General features: G+C 49.6%; 2 protein-coding genes and 1 long non-coding RNA gene across 13 annotated transcripts; 2 read left to right on the top strand and 1 right to left on the bottom strand.

The window, feature by feature from the left end:
- The first annotated feature begins 289 nt into the window (after nucleotides 1–289).
- ATRIP (ATR interacting protein) lies at nucleotides 290–16,988 on the top strand. 7 transcript variants are annotated; one of them, XM_078443103.2, is made up of 14 exons: nucleotides 291–2,857; nucleotides 4,749–4,879; nucleotides 6,227–6,397; nucleotides 8,242–8,360; nucleotides 9,549–9,706; nucleotides 11,072–11,173; nucleotides 11,488–11,617; nucleotides 11,801–12,490; nucleotides 15,057–15,193; nucleotides 15,357–15,448; nucleotides 15,882–15,962; nucleotides 16,169–16,421; nucleotides 16,694–16,730; nucleotides 16,827–16,988. In XM_078443103.2, coding segments are annotated over exons 1-14 (2,349 nt in total). In that variant the 5' UTR covers nucleotides 291–2,610; the 3' UTR covers nucleotides 16,828–16,988. The 7 variants fall into 7 exon arrangements, 6 of the variants coding, with proteins under 6 accessions (XP_060486942.1, XP_078299229.1, XP_060486941.1 ...); XM_060630959.3 differs by having other exon boundaries at nucleotides 290–2,857; nucleotides 15,360–15,448; nucleotides 16,694–16,988; XR_013554216.2 differs by having other exon boundaries at nucleotides 16,169–16,730.
- On the bottom strand, nucleotides 3,292–16,188 carry LOC132678528 (uncharacterized). 5 transcript variants are annotated; one of them, XR_014137048.1, is made up of 7 exons: nucleotides 16,077–16,171; nucleotides 13,941–14,069; nucleotides 12,094–13,329; nucleotides 8,215–10,969; nucleotides 7,479–7,826; nucleotides 4,207–4,790; nucleotides 3,292–3,577 (listed from the first exon to the last, which is right to left on the bottom strand). It is a non-coding gene; the product is annotated as an uncharacterized LOC132678528 (long non-coding RNA). The 5 variants fall into 5 exon arrangements; XR_014137046.1 differs by lacking the exon at nucleotides 13,941–14,069 and having other exon boundaries at nucleotides 16,077–16,188; XR_014137044.1 differs by lacking the exon at nucleotides 16,077–16,171 and having other exon boundaries at nucleotides 7,696–7,826; nucleotides 13,941–15,060.
- Nucleotides 16,989–17,511: 523 nt separating the features above from the next.
- On the top strand, nucleotides 17,512–18,953 carry TREX1 (three prime repair exonuclease 1). Its single transcript, XM_060630974.3, has 2 exons — nucleotides 17,512–17,632; nucleotides 17,942–18,953. The coding sequence occupies exon 2, from the start codon at nucleotides 17,963–17,965 to the stop codon at nucleotides 18,905–18,907; it is 945 nt and encodes a 314-aa protein (XP_060486957.1). The 5' UTR covers nucleotides 17,512–17,632; nucleotides 17,942–17,962; the 3' UTR covers nucleotides 18,908–18,953.
- Nucleotides 18,954–18,992: the final 39 nt, after the last annotated feature.

An 18,992-nucleotide genomic window follows, 5' to 3' on the forward strand; every position in this document is an offset into this window, starting at 1 on the left:
CAATACATGAGGCTAATGCAAGAATATGTACTTTGGGGGGGAAAAAACGTCTTTCTCTGTTATGACCTCCACATTGCCATTTGTTGTAATGGGATTGTTCATCTTTCATGTGGGCATCCTGCACATACACCGAAGAGTGATTCCTGTTTTCAACAAATTTCTCTGTTGTGGAAGAGGGCAACATTGTTACATACAATATACATTATAAAGGGAATAAAACCGGAAAGGAGAGACTTTCAAGTTTATCCTGAACCCCCCCCCCCCCCCCCGGTCTGCATTTACACTAGGGCTTCAGAAAGGTCCTTGCTAGGGAATGACAAGTATCCCACATTCAACCCATCAGCAAAATTCAGTCTGGCCCCTACATACTTCCTCCAGTATCACTCCCCGATTGTAACCTAAAATCCCTCACCTGGATTATTGCAGTCATATCCAAATTTGTCCTCCTACCCCTACCCTTGCTCCTCTACAGTTTAACCTTCACTCAGGACAGGATGGTCTTGCTAAACCATAAAGTCATACTTTTGTCTCTTCTTGGCTCAGAATTCTTCAGTGGCTTCTTAGGAAAAAGCTAGAGTCCCTACAATGACCAGTCAGGCCCTAAGGGATCTGGATGCCACTCCCTATCTTTGGATATTCACCATTCATCCCCTGGTCCATCTTGCACAATGGCCTACATCGCAAGCAAGCTGCCTCACCGTTTTCACCGACTCTTGCCTCTGCCTGTCACTCATTTGTATACTGGAGACTACCTCCCTTCCTTTAGAGGACTAAAAGTAGTGCACTCGTCCCTTACCACTCTATATGAAGTAGTAGTCCCAATTGTTTGTTTCATTTTTTTCTCCTAATATTTGTTGATTATCACCCTTGACTCTAGGAGGAGTAAACTGAAGGAGACAGAGGCCATAATGTATACTAAATGCATATATATATTGCATTCACATATATATATAGAGAGAGAGAGGGGGAGGGAGAGAGAAACAATTCAGAGGCACAAATCTTTGGATTTCCCCTCTAGGCCCTTGATAACACTGTAAATTATGCTAAAAATGCTAAGCTATCTCTGACCATTTTTTTCAAAAAGGGTTCTGGAACTAGTCAGATCTTGCTAAGTCAAAACTGGAAAAGGTTTTTATAGATTGAAGTCTGTTTTACGACTCTAAGTTACTTAACAGGAGAGGATAAAGGGCCTACTTTGGTCCTCTCCTGGAAAGTTCCACAGCCCGCACACCTTTGGACTTCAGGCATTTCCTGTGGGGCTGAGAACAGCCCTTCTTTGCCAGTGCCAGCACATTGCCCCTGACAGCTACTACTGTTATTTGGTGGAACCTAATCCTTCCTGACAAATGAAGTACAATCCTATCTCTTTACAAGACCAGAAACCCGCAGTAATGAAGATTTAAGCATTCAACATTTGGGCATCTGTCTGAAGGAACCTACTAGTTGTCTCAGAAACTAAACTCAGGTATTCAAGACCTTCCAAAATCCTGACAACTATATCCCTTTCATTTACTGTTTTCATAAACATTCATAGGACACTTACAAGCTAAGTTTGGCACTGAATGTGCAAGAAACAACCTGTTCCTGCTAACTGTCCTGCACACCACCGCTGCCTAATAAAATCCTGCCCGAGTCCTGCTCCTTTTTGAAGCCTTACCTTCTCTCTTTGCCACAACTCCTACCTGGCATTTGTGTGGCCTCCATGTTGGTGTCCTATTCTTGTCTGAATAGTCTTGTATGCCAGCCTCCTTGCTAACTCGATAACTCCTCAACCCGGAGGACAACCCAGGTGCCACTTCCAAGGGGCCTTTCTTGACCTCCTGAGCCTTATTCATTTATGACATGTCCTTGGGACAAAAACACTCAGCCACTCTCAGAGAAATGAATGTTAACAGCCTGACAGTTCCCACATTCTCCAACACAGGCACATCGTTCTCAGGATCACCCCTCTTCCTTACACCTTTCTTCCCCAAACCTACCTTAAATGCACACATTCAAAACATTTACTGTTCTCTAAGATGCCTGCTCACAAAAGCTGTATTCATACTCTTCACCCAACCCCGCTCTCCCAGACTCTTTCCTCCCCGAGAGAGCCTCTGGGTATGTGAGAGGTGAGTCCAGCGGGAGGAAAACAGCGAAGTCGCAGAGACCAAACCCCTGAATGCTGCGGGTCTCGATTCACAGGTGTACGTGTGAATGTCAGGGCGAACTCCACCGAGGCTGTATACTGGATGCCAGGGAGGGGCGCGGAGGCCCCCGCGCTGTAAGGCTGGTGAGCCTCGGCCCTGCTCTCCAGTAACGTGGATAGCGGTGCACAACACCCGCCACTCGCCTACGGACAGCCAGCCGCCGGTATTTGAGCACCAGGCAGAACGGGGCTGGGAGGGCGGGGCAACACCTAGAAAGGCCGGCACTCAGCCGAGCACGGCGACGCGTTCAGATTCGGTCATTCTTCCGCGCTCTCCGGCTGGCAGCCGATTGGCCCGTGGGCTCGGGGGGCGTGGCCCTAGCGGCTGAGGCGAGCGGCGGCGCGCGGGCGGTTGGTCCAGCCCTCCGGTCTCGCGGCGACCAGGCCTTACTCGGTGCCCTGGGAGACTGACCAGCGGAGGCATGGCTGGAACCTCCGCGCCGGGCAGCAGGAGGCGGAGCGGGCTTCCGGCGCCTAGCTCTGGCCCGCCGCCCAGCACCGGGCACCCTCCGAGCAAGCGAGCCCGAGGCTTCCCCGCAGCCGCTGCCCCGGACCCCGAAGACCCGTTCGGCGCGCACGGGGATTTCACCGCTGACGACCTGGAGGAACTCGACACCCTCGCGTCGCAGGCCCTGAGCCAGTGCCCGGCCGCTCCTCGGGACGTGTCCAGTGAGTGCGCCTCGGGGCCTTTTCCCGGAGGGTGGTGCAGATCTCGCCAGAACTACGTGATGGCTGTGGCTTCGGAACCCCACGGCGACCGCTGACCCAGTGTCTTGCACCCACGCTGCCGTTCTCAAAATATAGGAACGGCTTCATTTAGGCACAGGTTGTGTTCCAAAAGGTCCTTTGAGTTGTGGGAGTACTGTATTAAGAATGTCAAAACAGCCGATTTGAAATACAGAAAGTTCAGTTAACCTTTTCCTGTAGTTAAAATTTGGGCCCCTAAATTCTTGGTTCTAGGCAAAGATCCTTGGAACACAACCACCATCATCAGAACCGTCACTACCTACCCATGGGGACCCATTCTTGTGACAGATTTAAGAGGCTTTAGATCTAACGAAGATTACTGTCCTCCTTGGGCCACATGAACATAAGGGCCTAGCTGAGGCAAGAGATGAAAGAGGTTTATTCCGATATACAACCAGTAAATTGTACTAGGTGTCCAAAACCTTAGGAACTGCAGCACACTTAGCAATGAACAAAAGACAAAAACTCCTTTCTTCGGGAGCTTATTTTCTAGCTGGGGAGTGAGTGAAGTCTTGTGGGGCTCACAGAAGGAGAAACGTTTTGAGGGCATCTTGCATCTGTACTTGGATATCTCACAGGCATCTTAAATCCCACACATTCATCTGGAAGTCCAGTCATTCTCCAGTATTGCCAGCATGGTGCCTGGCAAAGCAGACATTCAGAAAACATTCATTAATGACCAAATATTCTGTACAACCGTGACTACTACCGGTCTCCATCAGGTGGCACAAAGCAACAGTTCCTCTTCCTTGACCATACATCTAATTCCTTGCCAAGTCCTGTAACTTTATCTTCTTTATCCATCTCTGGAACCCATCCTCTTTCCATTATCTCTACCATTCTCCCTGATCTATGTTACAATCATTCCTTCCTCTGGATGCTCATCTGCTAAATGGTCTCCCCGTTGCCAGTCTTGACTCCCTGTAAGTCAGACTTCACACTACAGCCAGAGTGATCTTTTCAGAACTCAAATCTGGCTTTGTCTCACATAGATACAAGTGCACATCCCTGCTGCAAACCTTTTCATAGCTTCCCACTGTCTCCAGTATAAAGATCAAAGTCCATATCATGGCCTACAAGGCCCAGCATGGTCTGGCCCTTTCCCACTCTCTCTGGGTTCAAGCCACACTGACCTGCCTTCATTTCTTGAATTCTCCCGACTTCCTTACAATACAAAAATTGCACATTGCTGTTTCTCATACACTGAGTATTCTTCCCATCCATTCCCCATCCCCACTCATCTGCTTAATTCCTGCTTGTTTAGCTCTCACCTCAGTCATCACTTCCTTGGGAAGCCTTCCAGTCGTTCCAGTTGGATCCATATACTTGGCTTTCCTATACTTGTTCTCTTGTGTAGCTCTTATCACAGTTGTAATTTTACATTTATCTGTGTAATTATTTTTGAATGTCCTCTAAGCTCCATGAGTGTACGGACTGTATCCATTTTGCTCACCACTGTACTTTTAGAGACTAGACTGTGCCCGGTGCTCAGTAGGTATAGGTATAGGTGCTCAGTAAATATTGTCGAATAACAGATCACCAAGTTCTGACCAGTGAGGTTCCCACAGCACCTTTTCAGCCTTTAGATGATACTCTTAAAATTGAGGGGTGGGGAGTAGGGGGAGACAGGATCTGTTTGTCATTTCATAAGGATCATTTATGAGTTTGAATCACATTTTAGGTTGGAAAATACCTATACTGCTTACTAGATCTTTCTCTAATTTGCTTTCAAGAGTGATTCTTTTCAGCATTGACTGGCAAAAGTGGGAAAGTGTTGGATCCAGAAAAGTATATGGGAACTGTTTTTTTACAGATGTTCATAAGGTCCCCAGATTAGATGGGATGTCAAAAACTCCTGCAGGGAAAAACAGAGAATATGTTCCTGTTAAAGAGAATTTTGAATTAGAGGTACTTCAGGCACAATACAAAGAACTTAAAGAAAAGGTAAGTGACTTGTGGTTTTATAGCTAATGTATGCACTTATGCATGTGTTATAAAGCACCACAGAATAAACTATATAAAAGGGTTTTTTTTAATGTTTATCTATTTTTGAGAGAAAGAGAGTGAGCAGGGGAGGGGCAGAGAGAGAGAGGGGGAGACACAGAATTTGAAGCAGGCTCCAGGCTCTGAGCTGTCAGCACAGAGCGTGACACAGGGCTTGAACCCATGAACCTGTGAGATCATGACCTGAGCCAAAGTCAGATGCTTAACCAACTGAGCCACCCAGGTACCCCTAAAATATATAAAAGTTTTAAAACAAGAGTCCAGGGGCACCTGGGTGGCTCAAGTCAGTTAAGCGACTGACTCTTGTTTTCAGCTCAGGTCATGATCTCATGGTTCATGGGTTTGAGCCCCACATCGGGCTCTTCGCATGAAAAGTGAGGAGCCTGCTTGGGATGCTCTCTCTCCCTCCCTTTCTGCCCCTCCTCTGCTTGCTCTCCCTCTCTCAAATAAACTTAAAAAATAAAGTAAAACAGGAGTCCAGATTCATCCCCATGAAATGAGGGAAGGCTGGGGAAAGAAAGCCAGAAAATTTAAACTGGAAGAAACCAGATCCTAGTTCCTAACAACTAGGCAACAAAGGAAACTGTACTTCACATCCAAAAAGTGATACAAACTTTCTGTCACAGCACTGAGACAAATTTATAGCATATGTCTTTTATAAGGAACACAACATCATAATGGCTACTGTATTTGTTAGCAGTTTTACAAAAAAGGAGACATCCTTTATGTGACCATCTGTAGGTCCCTAGGAAAACTAGAAACATAGTATGAAACTTGAGATCTGTGAAGTGTGTGACCCAGATTGTTTAATACTTACTAGAACCTACAGAATCTGCATGTGTGAATGACAGTGTCTCCTTAAGCTTTCTGAATGTCACCTGTCCCACAAATGGGCCTAGCAGACCATACCTAGTTGGTATGGATATACTTTGAGAACTCATTGGTCTGTAGAACATAGTTTACATGTGCTTTCTCTGTCTCCCTAGCTATATGTTGAAACAAGTACATATAGGGGCGCCTGGGTGGCTCAGTCGGTTAAGTGTCCGACTTCAGCTCAGGTCGTGATCTTGCGGTCCGTGAGTTCGAGCCCCGCGTCGGGCTCTGTGCTGACAGCTCAGAGCCTGGAGCCTGTTTCAGATTCTGTGTCTCCCTCTCTCTCTGACCCTCCCCCATTCATGCTCTGTCTCAAAAATAAATAAACATTAAAAAAAATTAAAAAAAAAATAAACAAGTACATATATAACTTTCCCTTATAAGCTTTTCGCAAGATTGATTTTGGATTTACAGATGAAAGCAATGGAAGAAGAAGTTCTCATTAAAAATGGAGAAATAAAAATTTTGCGGGACTCACTGCATCAGACAGAATCCATTCTAGAGGAACAGAGAAGATCACATTTCCTCCTTGAACAAGAGAAAACTCAAGTGCTCAGTGACAAAGAAAAGGAATTTTCAAAAAAGGTGACCCAGAACTGCTTTTTTTTTTCCCTTTTTTTTTTTCCCCTTGTTCTAGACACAAGCTTTGCCTGCTCACTGAGTTCTTTTAGAAGCAATAATGACCAAAGAGCCTGTAAATCTTCCAGGGAGATTTCAACAGTTTTTTTTTTTTTTTTTTTTGTCTTAAATAATTTCTAATATCAGTTAATTGCATATACTTTTTTTCCAGGCTCTGCATGAGGTTTGTAAAATGACTTAGTTGAAACTGCTTTGCTGTGGTAGTTGTGGTAGGTGGTCTTGGCAGGAATAAATCAATAGCTTAGACTTTCCAGAAATAGACTTAAGTAAGAGCTTTTTGGCAGATCAGAAACTCAGTTGACCTAGCTTAGGCCAAAAGGAAATGTATTGACTTCTATAACTAAGTCTGGGAAAAAACAGGTGTGCTGGGGCCTTGAATGACTGGAGCCTTGCCAGGATTCATCTTTACTCCCTAGTCTACAGACAGACTCCATTCTTATGGTAAAGGATGTGTTCTCCAGAAGCTCCTGGGCTCCTATTTCATAGCTCCAGAGCAGACTGAAATCTTGGGCTCCTTCATCTCAAGGCTCTAATTGTTCTAACCTGGGTCAGGCGCCTGTCCCTGACCCAGTCACTGTAACCACAGAGATGACAGCTCCCATTTAAATCACATAGAGGTAGGGAGGGGCACCTGGGTGGCTCAATCGGTTGGGCATCCGACTTCGGCTCGGGTCATGATCTCACGGTTCGTGAGTTCGAGCCCCACTTTGGGCTCTGTGCTGACAGCTCAGAGCCTGGATCCTGCTTCGGATTCTGTATCTCCCTCTCTCTCAGCCCTTCCCCCATTCACGCTCTGTCTCTCTGTGTCTCTCGAAAATGAATAAACGTTAAAAAATTTTTTTTAAATCACATTGAGGCAGGGACATGATTGTTTCTCAAGGGAGGGAGTTGCTGTTTGGGGAAGAAATTAATAGGTGTCCATACATACTGCCACTTTCCTTCAGCACTTCCCAAGGCTTCAGTCTCAAGGAATGGATCTTATTCTGCCATCCATTAGCAAATTAGCAAACTCTAAAGAAGCACTAACCTGTGCCCAGCACTAACAGCAGTAGTTTTCCTTCCGCATCCATGATGAAGAGCAAGGGAATTGTAATCAGACAAACTAGAGTTTGAATCCTGGCTTTATCACATATGATAAATGGCGACCTCAGGGTAGTGACTTCAGCTCTGTGATTCATTTCTATTATCTGTCCCAGGAAATAACTAGAAGGGTTGCTGTGAGACTTAAACAGCCCCACACTTACGGTGACTGGTGCTGTGACTGGTGCCATACAGGCACAGAGTGTGCTCAGGGAATAATAGCAGTTACTGCTGGCCATGGGCTGGAGCAGGTCTCCCCGTGCTGCGTGGCGTGTTGGTAAAATTTCAAGAAGACCTGGAATTGTGCACCATTATGTCCATTAAAAGGTTAACATGTTACTGTGCGATAAGGCACCTCACCAAGCCCTAGGCTGGGCATTTCACATTCATCCTTCCTATTTAATCCCCCCTAACCACAAAGACAGGGGTTTGTGTTACAGATAAGTCAAAGTTTAAAGAGGCCGAGTAAATGGTATTTGAACCTTCACAAACTACCTTGCAACAGTTCAGGTCAAAATGTCTTTCTAGAATACCATGCTGTCTTTGAGGAGGAAGGGGAAAGCTTGATATTATAGGGCATCTATGTCACAGCACACTTTTATACTTATTTCTCATTGTTTGTTTTCCTTTATGAGCTTGAGACTTTGAAGCCCAGAGATATTTTTGCACGTATGATGGGTTACCATGAGTATGTTGCTTTTGCCTTCCAGCTCCAATCATTGCAGTCCGAACTCCAATTTAAAGATGCTGAGATGAATGAATTAAGGACAAAGCTTCAAAGCAGTGAACGAGCAAATAAATTGGCTGCTCCCTCCATTCTCCATGCCAGGTAATGATGATGCTGGAAGGAGAGTTGTTTTGCATGGTTTATTAGAAAGTCTGAGTAACAACGTCAGGTTAGTCTTGAATGAAGGCTGTTTAAACTTTGCCATTTGGACATAGATCCTCTTTCCTGAAGGCCTCAAAGGTGGTTTAGATGAGGCTTGAATGGTTTGGTGCATCACCGCATAAAGGCCTCACACTCTAGAAGGGCTTCCTCTATAGGACTTTATACTCAGGACTAAAAAAGGGCTGGAAAGATGCTCTCTAAACTTTTGGGGTGACCCAGTCTTCATTTTTATGTAATGTGTTTCAAATAATCAGTTTTGCCCCAAGTATGAGCGTATTTCAGTCCCAACTACTTGGAATATTTTTTCTCATTTACTGTCTTGGGACCTTTGTCTAATAGCCCCTGCCTTTGCTGTAGATGTGATCAGCTTGTTAATGGTCCTGTCCTGCGCCTTGCCTGCCAGAGAAGTCTGGCACACCGTTGATATCAGCCTTGAATTGTGAACAGTGTGGGTCAGCGTGTCTTTTTCTGAATATTGAACATTCTGCTGCCTTTGCTCATAATGGGCAGGGTGTGAAATTAAACTCTTTTTGCCTAGCTTAGTCCAAATAAGACAGGAGAGCAGAGGGGTCCATCCCCACCTCATCACACGTCTCTGACAGAAGGCTCTTGGTGTTGTCTGATGCACTCGGGGGGTTAAGACTGCTTCCCTAACACAAAACCCCTGGCACTGAGGAACGGGCTGTTTTCAAGTTGCAAGACACAACAACACGCCTTTTAATAGACCTTCTTTCTACTGAAAATCTTTGAATCCAGCCCCTGGGAACGATTAAATAAGAGGCTGTTCCATATTAAAAAGATTTTGGTGGAATTGGAAGTTGTAATGGAATTATGGCCAATGTTTTGGGGTGATTATTAGAAGAATACAGAAATGAAAGAGTTTTTCCACCATCTGGATCAAAATACCTTGAGTTTTACACTGCTATCCTGACTGACAAAGAATGACTAATATATAACAGATAAAAACCTTTGGTCAAAGCACCTAGACATTGGCCATGGGCCGGAGCAGGTTTACCACTTAAACATTTAAACATGAAAAGTTTAACATTTGTTAGAAGTTTTATAACCAGGTATTTTAAGTGGTTTTAGCAGAATCATTACTTTGCTTTCATAGTTAACTTTTTCCAGTCCTAGGAAAAGCCCTTCTGTGGCTATAAAGCCAGAAGCATGTTCTCCACAATTCGGAAAACCATCTTTCCCTACAAAGGAGTCTTTTAGTGCTAACATGTCCCTTCCCCACCCCTTCCAGACAGAGCCAGGATATAAGTCCCTGGTGGGCAGAGAGGGTAAGTCAGTCTGTCTGTCATCTGTTGCCGTGTAACCGATTATTCAACCTTGTGGCTTAAAACAACAATAAGTACTCCTCCTGGTTCTGTGGGACAACAGTTCTGATAAAGAGGAGATGGTTTGTCTCTGTGGGGACTGGAATCACTGGAGGCTCGTCTGGGGCTGGAGGATCTATTCAGAGTGGCTCCCTCACATGACTGGCAATGGAGTTCTTCTCCACACGTGGGTCTGTCTACAGAGCTACTTGGGTGATGTCATAACCTGGTGGATGGCCTCCTCTAGAGCTAACAAACCAGAGAGAGCGAGGTGGAAGCTATCCCTTTTATGGCCTGGCCTCGGGAGTCCTATAGCATCACTTCTGCCACATTCTGTTTGTTAGAAACCATGTTCAACGGGAAGGAAACTAGGCTGCACCTTTTGAAGAGAAGTGTTTGTAGAATTTGCAGGCATATTTTAAAACCTCCCCAGTCACCATCCGTTGATGTGCCAGAAACACAGCTAGTATCAGGTACCTGTGTTCCTTGAGCCTTGAGTTTATACAGCTCAGTCCAGACTGAGGGCATGCTACTGCCTTATAGAGGGACACAGTCTAGCATTGGTAGGTTTTTACTCTGAGAATATGCTGTGTCAGTTTATCTTACCATTCCAATACATCACCTCTCTCCTACCACCATCCACCTGTTCAAGTCGTTGGCCCTCATGCCACCTCTGAGGACCTCAACCACTCACATTTTTGGTACCCGGCAACTACAGGAACAGTATAGGATGGTGTTGTGGGCAGGCACTGGAGCCCACCAGCCTGACAGGAGTCCCGGTCACACTACTTACTGGCTTGTGTGATTGGAGCAAGTCCCTTAACCCGTGCCTCAGTTTCTCTATATGTAAAATAGAGGAGATGACACCTCCTCTTAGGGTTGCTTTGAGGAACAGATGAGCTAACATGGGTACGGCTCTTAGAACAGGGTTTGTCTGGCACATAAGTGTTCGTGGTTACTGCTTTCATGTTATTGCCTCATTTTAAAGTGGAGCAAACAACTTTCTTTTCTTTTCCTTTCCTTGTAGGAGTTCCTGTTTTTCATGAGGGAGGCAATGATGCAAGGGTTCTTGAGTTGCTCTGGTTCTTGATTTGATCCAAGGTTGAGGAAGTAGAACAATCTCTGTTTTAAATTCATTATGGGGTGCCTCGCTGGCCCAGTCCATAGAGCACGTGACTCTTGATCTCAGAGTTGTGCGTTCAAGCCCCATATTGGGGGTAGAGTTTACTTTAAAAAAAAAAAGAGAGAGAGAAAATGAAACTCGGTACATTCAAGAGTTTTGATATGCCTGTGCTTTTGTGCTCAAGTTTTGATTCACATTTTATTTAGTTGTAGAGAATAAGAGCCACAATCTGGGAGGTGACCCCATTAAGCAAGAAGAGTCGCAGAAAAGACTTGTTGACAGCTGGATGCAGAGATCAAACACTCAAGGTACCAGAAGCCCTGCTCCATGTGCAGGAGGCCTGCACAGCTCTGGGCATCCTCTGCGGTGCTCTGGTAGAATTGCCTCTGAGAAGCAGCACCCCAGGCAGTCCTTCAGAGGGGCCAGGGGAGTAACAGTCTGTGACTTAGCAGAAGACTATAGCAGTTACATCCCAGAGCCCTCAGCACCCACAGGCATCTCAGTGGGGCTTAGTGGCAGCTTAGAGGACAGTTAGCATCCAAGGAATCCTCACTTTTCCTTCTGAAGCCACAGAAAAGGCCTCCCTTGTCAGAACCTTCTAGAATCACCTTGTCTTTTGCAGGTTCCATTTTGATAAACCTTCTCCTGAAGCAGCCTTTGATCCCAGGGTCATCCCTAGGTCTGTGCCACCTCCTGAGCAGTTGTTCTGAGGCTCCTACCAGCACCCTACTGCAGCCACTGGGGTATGGCAGGTAAACCTCAGACTCCTGAAAAGCTGGGAGTTCCCAGGAAACAAGTTCCTTTCTGGTCCTGGCCAGCCTGGGAGGTCTGTGTGCTGGGTGGGGAAACTAGAGAATTCGGTAGACAGGTTGTTTGGGGCCCTTGACCTTGTCTCCGCCTCACACTTGTATGTTTTCTTTTGTATTTGCTGCTAGTACCTTGACTGGGATTTCAAGCCTGAGGACCACAGGTTCTCGCGATGGGTCATTTCCCCATTTGGCCCTGAAAGAAGCACAGAACCTGGCACTTACTGGATTGAATCTGGTTGCCAGGGATGAAGGCTCACGTGATGGAGACCAAGCAGAGGGAGGCAGAAGGGCCTTCCCACTCTGCCAGCTTCCTGGGGCCGTGCATCTCCTCCCCCTGGTACAGTTCTTTATTGGCTTACACTGCCAGGCTCTGCATGATCTGGCAGCAGTCAAGAGAAGTGGAGCGCCTGCGGACTCACCGACAAGTTCCTCCTACGTGAGCTCTGGGGGAGAGGCCAGCCTTGAGGACTCACTTTGCAACCTGGAAGGCTTCTCTGTGGCTTCACTTAGTGTTCTTCAGCACCTGGTGTGCCACAGCGGAGCGGTCGTCCACCTATTACTATCAGATGCAGGGGTGGATTCTGCCGCTGGGGAAGGAAACCAGAGTCTGGTTCACAGACAAGATCATGGGGATGTGTCCTCAGTCCCAAGGGGGCTTACCGATGACCAAGGCCAGCATCCACTACTGAAGATGCTTCTTCACCTGTTGACTTTCTCTTCTGCAGCAACAGGTCACCTTCAAACCAGTGTCCTGAGCCAGTGTCTTAAGATTTTGGTGAAATTAGCTGAAAATGCTTCCTTTGATTTCCTGCCCAGGTATAACACTGCATGGCAGTCATGATTCTTTGCAGGTCTCACCTGACCTCTTGAGGTCTATCCTGTGGCCCTTATACTTTGCCTACATCTTAGCTGTACTGCTCAGGGCTAAGCCTTGGTTTTATGTTCTGAGGCTTTGTTCAGGGTGTTCTGAAGTGATGGAAAGTGGGGCCAGGTGTTAGGAGAGCCAAGGAAGTGGTTTACTTGGCTGAATTCTGCCTCTGTACAGCAGGTAAGCAAAAGACACATGTAATGAAAGGCTTTTAAGACATTATGGAAAAGTGTCCTGCCCCCAGGACAAAGACTGAACCCAGAGCCTTGAACCTAGGCCATGGATCAGGTAGGTGAAGACCATGTATCACACCACATTTAAGTTTGGTGGGGTTCCCTAAGGAGGCAGAGGGTGTGGGCAGCCCATAAGCTGACCTTACTGGGAATCTGCTCCTCCTCATTGTGCCCGACTCTGGCACAAGCCATAAGTTACCTGTTCCTCCTAAGGTTTGTTGGAAGTGGTTATATAGTGAACCTAGCTCATGAACACTATTGTCATAAATTCTTAACTTGGGATTCCAGAGCCTCAAGACTGGGAGGAACTGTAAACACCATCCAGCCCATCTCCTCATCCCAAAATCCTGTCTCCTCCCTCAGCATGCCACCAAGAGGCCAGTTCTATTTGGATCAACTTTGCTGGCTGCACTTACCTTAAGCTTGTGTCTCTGAGCTTAGCATACTTGTTTCCCTAAAACACTTCTGGATCCTGGTTTCCTTCTGAAGATATTCCAGCTGGTATGGTCCATCCTAGGGGTGGTCCTCAGAGCCGGGCACAGTACTGCAGTGTACTGTGGGCGACACAATAGGTACAGAACTGTCACGTGTCTGGCATGGACCTACCTCATGGTGGCTGGTTGCTTGTTTCATATTTGTTGAATGAATTCCAGGAAGCACTTTATTACCAGTTCTCTTGGTAGATACACCATCATTCCCTTTCTGTTGGGCTTGTCCACAAGGACATGAAAAAACAGCTATTTGATGGATGCTTTCCATAGGCCAGACAGATGCCTCTGTTCACCAGCTCATGTGACACCCTCAGAGCCCTGCATCCTCACACCTAGCATGGAGCCTGGCTCACTGTAAGCACTCAGTATTTGCTGTACGAATAGAGAGAACGTACAGGGCGAGTTTCCAGCTGGTCTCCTTGACTTGCCCTTGATCACGGTCTGGCACCACCTCCCACTCAGTGCTTCAGAATTCCTACATCTTGCAGGAGGATCCCCACTACCACACAGCTTCCTGCTCACCTTGGAGTGAAAGCTAAGGACACATGCCGCCAAAGCTCTAAAGCAATATGTGATGCAGCACAAGCAGCCAGGCAGACAGCAGTCTCAGAAAGGGCACCTTTGCCTACCCGGGCTTGAGGACAAATCATCCCCTCAGACCCACGTCTTCCTACCGTAGCTGGTGTAGCCATGGTCCTGGGTCATTTCCAGGGTACTGGGATGGCAGGGACTTTTGAGCAGAGGTCTCATCCCCAGCTTCAAACAGAACAGTAGGACTATTCTCTATTGTGTGTTTGGGGGTTCTGGAAAAAAATTTTTTTTTCTGCTATCCAAAAATAATTTAGAAACCACTACATCATATATAAAGATGGATTTTTCTTGCAGATAGTTTCAGGGACTTTAGTGGATTACAGACCATTCTAATGACGAAATTGAGTAACCACCAGGTTAAATCCCAGTTTCCCGCAAATTTCCACACTCTGGTGGCTGAAAACATTGAGCTTACCCACTGTACAGGATTTGCTCTAAAATGATTTCACCCCAAATAACGAGGCCTTGCTTCCTAATGGCATACTGAGAAATACTCTTAGCCCTTGACGGCATGTGCTAAGACACTGCAGATGCATGAAGGGGAACACATGTAGAATTGCCCTCTCCCCATCCACAAGGCTATGTGGGTTGAGCAAATAGCAGTGGTTGTCTTGGGACTTGGTTCCTTAGTTCTCTTTGCCCGTGAGACCTTGGAGAGAGCGTGCCCAGAGCCCAACACCCGTGCACACCCCAAGTGAGCACCTTCTCATAATTGGTAGCAGGGGAGCTGGTATTTGCAAAAACAGTCTGCCAGCAAGCAAGGGGTCTCATAAGATCCAACCATAGCCAAGCCCTCTGGAACCTGGCCAGCCCTCTGGTAGTAGGCTTATAACATTCACACTCGTTAAGACCTCCCTCCCTATTTGGGAACAGAGGCAAGAAAGAGCCCAGGAGAGTGTGGAAGCCAGGCACCCCAGGTCCAGGGAAGCATCCCCCATTTACAGGTGGCACTGGGCCTGGCAAGGGCCTGTCCTCTCTAAGCCACGGCAATATCACGGTGAAGGCTAGTACCCACTGGTTCACAGGAAACAGATATCCCAGCAAGTATGTGGTGGTTGGCCAGCATTTGAAGCCAGGTCCGAACCACAGCTCCTCCTCGTACCTGCCTGCTCAAAATTTCCCATTGCCTCTGGTGAAAAGTGAGGATGGTTGTGGGATTGGGTGCCAGTGTCCCGTTTCTCTGGGCCCCTGTGCTTTAGGTTCCAGTGTGTGTTCCGGGTACTGCCGCAGTGCCTCAGCCCCGAGAGCCCCCTGCCCAGCGTGCTACTGACTGTTGAGCTCCTTTCCCTCCTGGTGGACCACGAGAAGCTCGCGCCTCAGCTCTGCTCCCCCTCAGGTAAAGCAGGGCAGGGGGGATGGGTGGTTGGGCGGCTCCTGCAGGTTGGAGGGAAGGGTGGTGGCAGGGACAGTTCAGAGGCCTCCTGAGGGCTTCTGCAGCTTGTGCCCTGGGCTCTGGGTAAGAAGGGGACCCTGAATGAGAGGTGGGGCGTCCTTTTCAGAAGGCTGCCTCCTCCTGCTGCTGTACATGTACATCACGTCAAGGCCTGATAAAGTGGCCTCGGAGACACAGTGGCTTCAACTAGAACAAGAGGTAAAAACTCCAGAGCCTCACCACCCCACCCCACCTAAGGGCCACTGTTCCTCCTTCTTCTGGGGAGAATGGAGTCTTAATGCATTTTGGTAGCAAGTGTTTACCTAGCTGCTAAGAAGGTGAACTCAGTTTGGGGGCTCCATACTACACAGGTACAATACAGGTGGACCCCAGGGTGTCCCAGCACTTGGCAGGGCTGCCTAATAACTGGCCCTACCCTGGCTTTGGGGCCTGGAGGCAGGTGGGTTGCTGATGAGACAGGTATTGATCCTGAGTCTAGCCTGAGAAGGCCCCACACCATTCCTTGGATGTCACTGTGTGGACAGGCGGCTGCTAAGGGAACCTGGAGCACTTGTAGGAGAAGCCTGAGAAAGCCCTCACTGTGATCAGGCTCTCGTTCTGCCACGGATGGAATAGTCTGCTCTTGTTCTAGGCCGTGTGGCTCCTGGCTAAGCTTGGTGTGCAGAGCCCTGCCTCCCCAGTCACTGGCTCTGTCTGCCAGTGCAACGTGGAGGTGAGTGCACGGGCCAATGGCGTGGCAGCTCCGTCAGGGCGGGGGAAGGTGACCCTATGCAAGCACGCCCCTGCTCCTTGTAACCCTGGTGCCACCGCTCGGAGCCCTCCTTACCTGGGGTGGTTAGGAAAGGTGCTGTCCAGCTGAGCAAGCTGTTAGGGTGCAAGAACCCTGAGACCTGGCCTCAGTCTTTGCCCTCTCCCTAGGTGGTCAGAGCACTCACAGTGATGCTGCACAGACAGTGGCTGACAGTGCGGAGGGCGGGGGAGCCCCCGAGGACTGAGCAGCAGAAGCGGACTGTGCGGTGTCTGCGGGACACGGTATTGCTGCTGCACAGCCTCTCCCAGAAGGACAAGCTCTTCACTGTGCACTGTGTGGAGGTCCTACATCAGTATGACCAGGTGATGCCAGGGGTCAGCATGCTGATTCGAGGGCTTCCTGATGTGACAGACTGTGAAGGTAAGCCAGCAGGAGGACCCCTGCCTGCCCCAGCCCACATGCGGGGGTTTCCCTGAAGTTCACGGACAAGTCAGACTTCCTGGCCTTAAGTCAGCAGTCCTCTCTCCACGCAGCCTTTGCTGGCACTGGGGTCGCACTTGTCTTACTGCTCTGGGTCTTCTCTGAGCTTATCAGGCTGCCTTTGGCTTGTATCTGTTGAGTTGGCCTAGCAGAGCCACAGTTTTTCCAGAAACATCGCTGTCTGAATTGCCTTTGTATCACTTTGCTTGCAGTAGCTGAGGGAGCAAGGCCTGGGCGTGGAAGGGACTGGTTAGTTCCTGCGGGCGTGGGGGAGGAGCGGTGGGTCTCCCCCCAGTGCCCGGCACCTCCAGGCCTTCACCACACAACCCTCTTCTCTTGGCTCAGAGGCAGCCCTGGATGACCTGTGTGCCACTGAAACGGATGCGGACGACCCTGAGATGGACTGTAGCTGAGGCCAGTGAGCATGGAGCCACATAGTGGCACCAGAACCACTACTTTCCTCACCGCAGCAACTGATTAAAAGCAGTGACAGGCTGTTTGAGAACACGCCAGCCTTTTGATGTTTCCTGAGTCTGATCTGTGTCGGCTGAGTGGGAGGGATGGTGCAGGAGCCAGACCCAGGGAAGGCTAGGATCCTTCTTCCCGTCCCTGGCTAGAGCTGAGAGCCTGTCCCCATAGTAACAAATCTGCCCTGAGGAAGGAGCCCTGCCCTGCCTGTGGAATTGTCCTGAGTCATCGCTTTGGGCTGAGGCCATGGGAAGAAACCATCCTGTGGCAGGGGAGGAGACAGCTGTCAGCCCTGGCCTATACCAGGGAGACCTGAGAAAGTAGGGGCAAGGAGTGGGTGCAAAGTGGCCACAGCAGGGGTTCCCGGCAGGCGTGAGTCCTGGAGCTAGCCTTCCCTGATGGCCTGGGCACACTGCCCTCATCCTCTGGGCTGGTTCTCATGGTATGAGGGCTCTGGCACATTGTGCCAGCCAGCAGGCCCACAGCTGCAGGTCTGAGGCCTTCAGGGAGTCACGAGGGGGGAGGCTGGGGAGGGGCAGACCTGGCAGGCTGACAAGCAGGGCGGGCCTCGATCAGGACAGCCCATAGGCGGGCTCACACTAAGTTTCGCTTCCCGCCACTGCTGCCAGCAGCAAGAACCAGCCAGACTGCACCCCGAGTCATTGCTGCCTGCCTGCTACTCGGTAAGTGAGGACCCCTACGGGGATGGGGCAGGGTGGGAAGGCCCCACCCCCCCACCCAGGCCCAGACTAGGTGGGCGCTAGGGGAGGAGCCAAGCCTTCCCCCAGACAGTTGAATGTGCTGGTCCCCCTTAGGAAGCCACCCCACCTTCTCTGGCTTCCTGCTCTGGAAACGGGTCTTAGAGCTCACCGACAGTGCCTGCCTGAGCAGAGAAGGCCAAAGATGTGTTCCTGCCTGCCCCACCCCCACCCGCCTCAGCTCTTTCCACTGGGCACTCATATAGCCCCTCCCCACCCCATGCTCCTCCCCAGGCTCGGCAGCAGGTACCCACCATGGGCTCGCAGGCCCCACCGCCGGGTCCCGTGCAGACCCTTATCTTCTTGGACCTGGAGGCCACTGGCCTGCCTTCCTCCCGGCCCAAGGTCACGGAGCTGTGCCTGCTAGCCGTCCACAGATGTGCCCTGGAGAGCCCACCCACCCCTCAGGGGCAGCCTCCCACAGTGCCCTCGCCGCCCCGGGTAGTGGACAAGCTCTCTCTGTGCGTGGCTCCAGGGAAGGCCTGCAGCCCAGAAGCCAGTAAGATCACGGGCCTCAGCACAGCTGTGCTGGCAGCACATGGGCGTCAACGCTTCGATGCCGACCTGGCCAACCTGCTCCAAGCCTTCCTGCAGCGCCAGCCACAGCCCTGGTGCCTCGTGGCGCACAACGGCGACCGCTATGACTTCCCCTTGCTCCAAGCAGAGCTGGCTTTACTAGGCCTTGCCAGTGTTCTGGACGGTGCCTTCTGTGTGGATAGCATTGCTGCCTTGAAGGCCCTGGAGCAGGCCAGCAGCCACTCGGAGCACGGCCCAAAGAAGAGCTACAGCCTGACCAGCATCTACACACGCCTGTATGGGCAGGCCCCGCCGGACTCCCACATGGCTGAGGGGGACGTCCTAGCCCTGCTCAGCATCTGTCAGTGGAGGCCACAGGCCCTGCTGCGCTGGGTGGATGCTCACGCCAGACCCTTCAGCACTGTCAAGCCCATGTATGGGGTCGTAGCCTCTGCTGGAACCAAACCAGGACCATCTGCCACCGCAGCCACTGTATCCCTGACTAGAGCCGAGGACACTAGTCCTAAGCTTGGCAGGGGCAGGAAGCCCAAAGCCCTTCTTCCAATGGAGGGCCCTGGAGCCTCACCCAGGGAGGGCTTGCTGGCCCCACTGGGCATGCTGGCCTTCCTGACCTTGGCAATAGCCACACTGTATGGGCTGTCCCTGGCCACACCTGGGCAGTAGGCCAAGAAGGAAAGTCTGACTAATAAAGACGCCCCCACAGCACTGAGTGGCCACTCACCTCTACCCTTGTTGGCAGCCTTAGAGC

Source organism: Panthera onca, chromosome A2, assembly GCF_046562875.1.
Source record: "Panthera onca isolate mPanOnc1 chromosome A2, mPanOnc1 haplotype 2, whole genome shotgun sequence".
NCBI lineage: Eukaryota > Metazoa > Chordata > Mammalia > Carnivora > Felidae > Panthera > Panthera onca.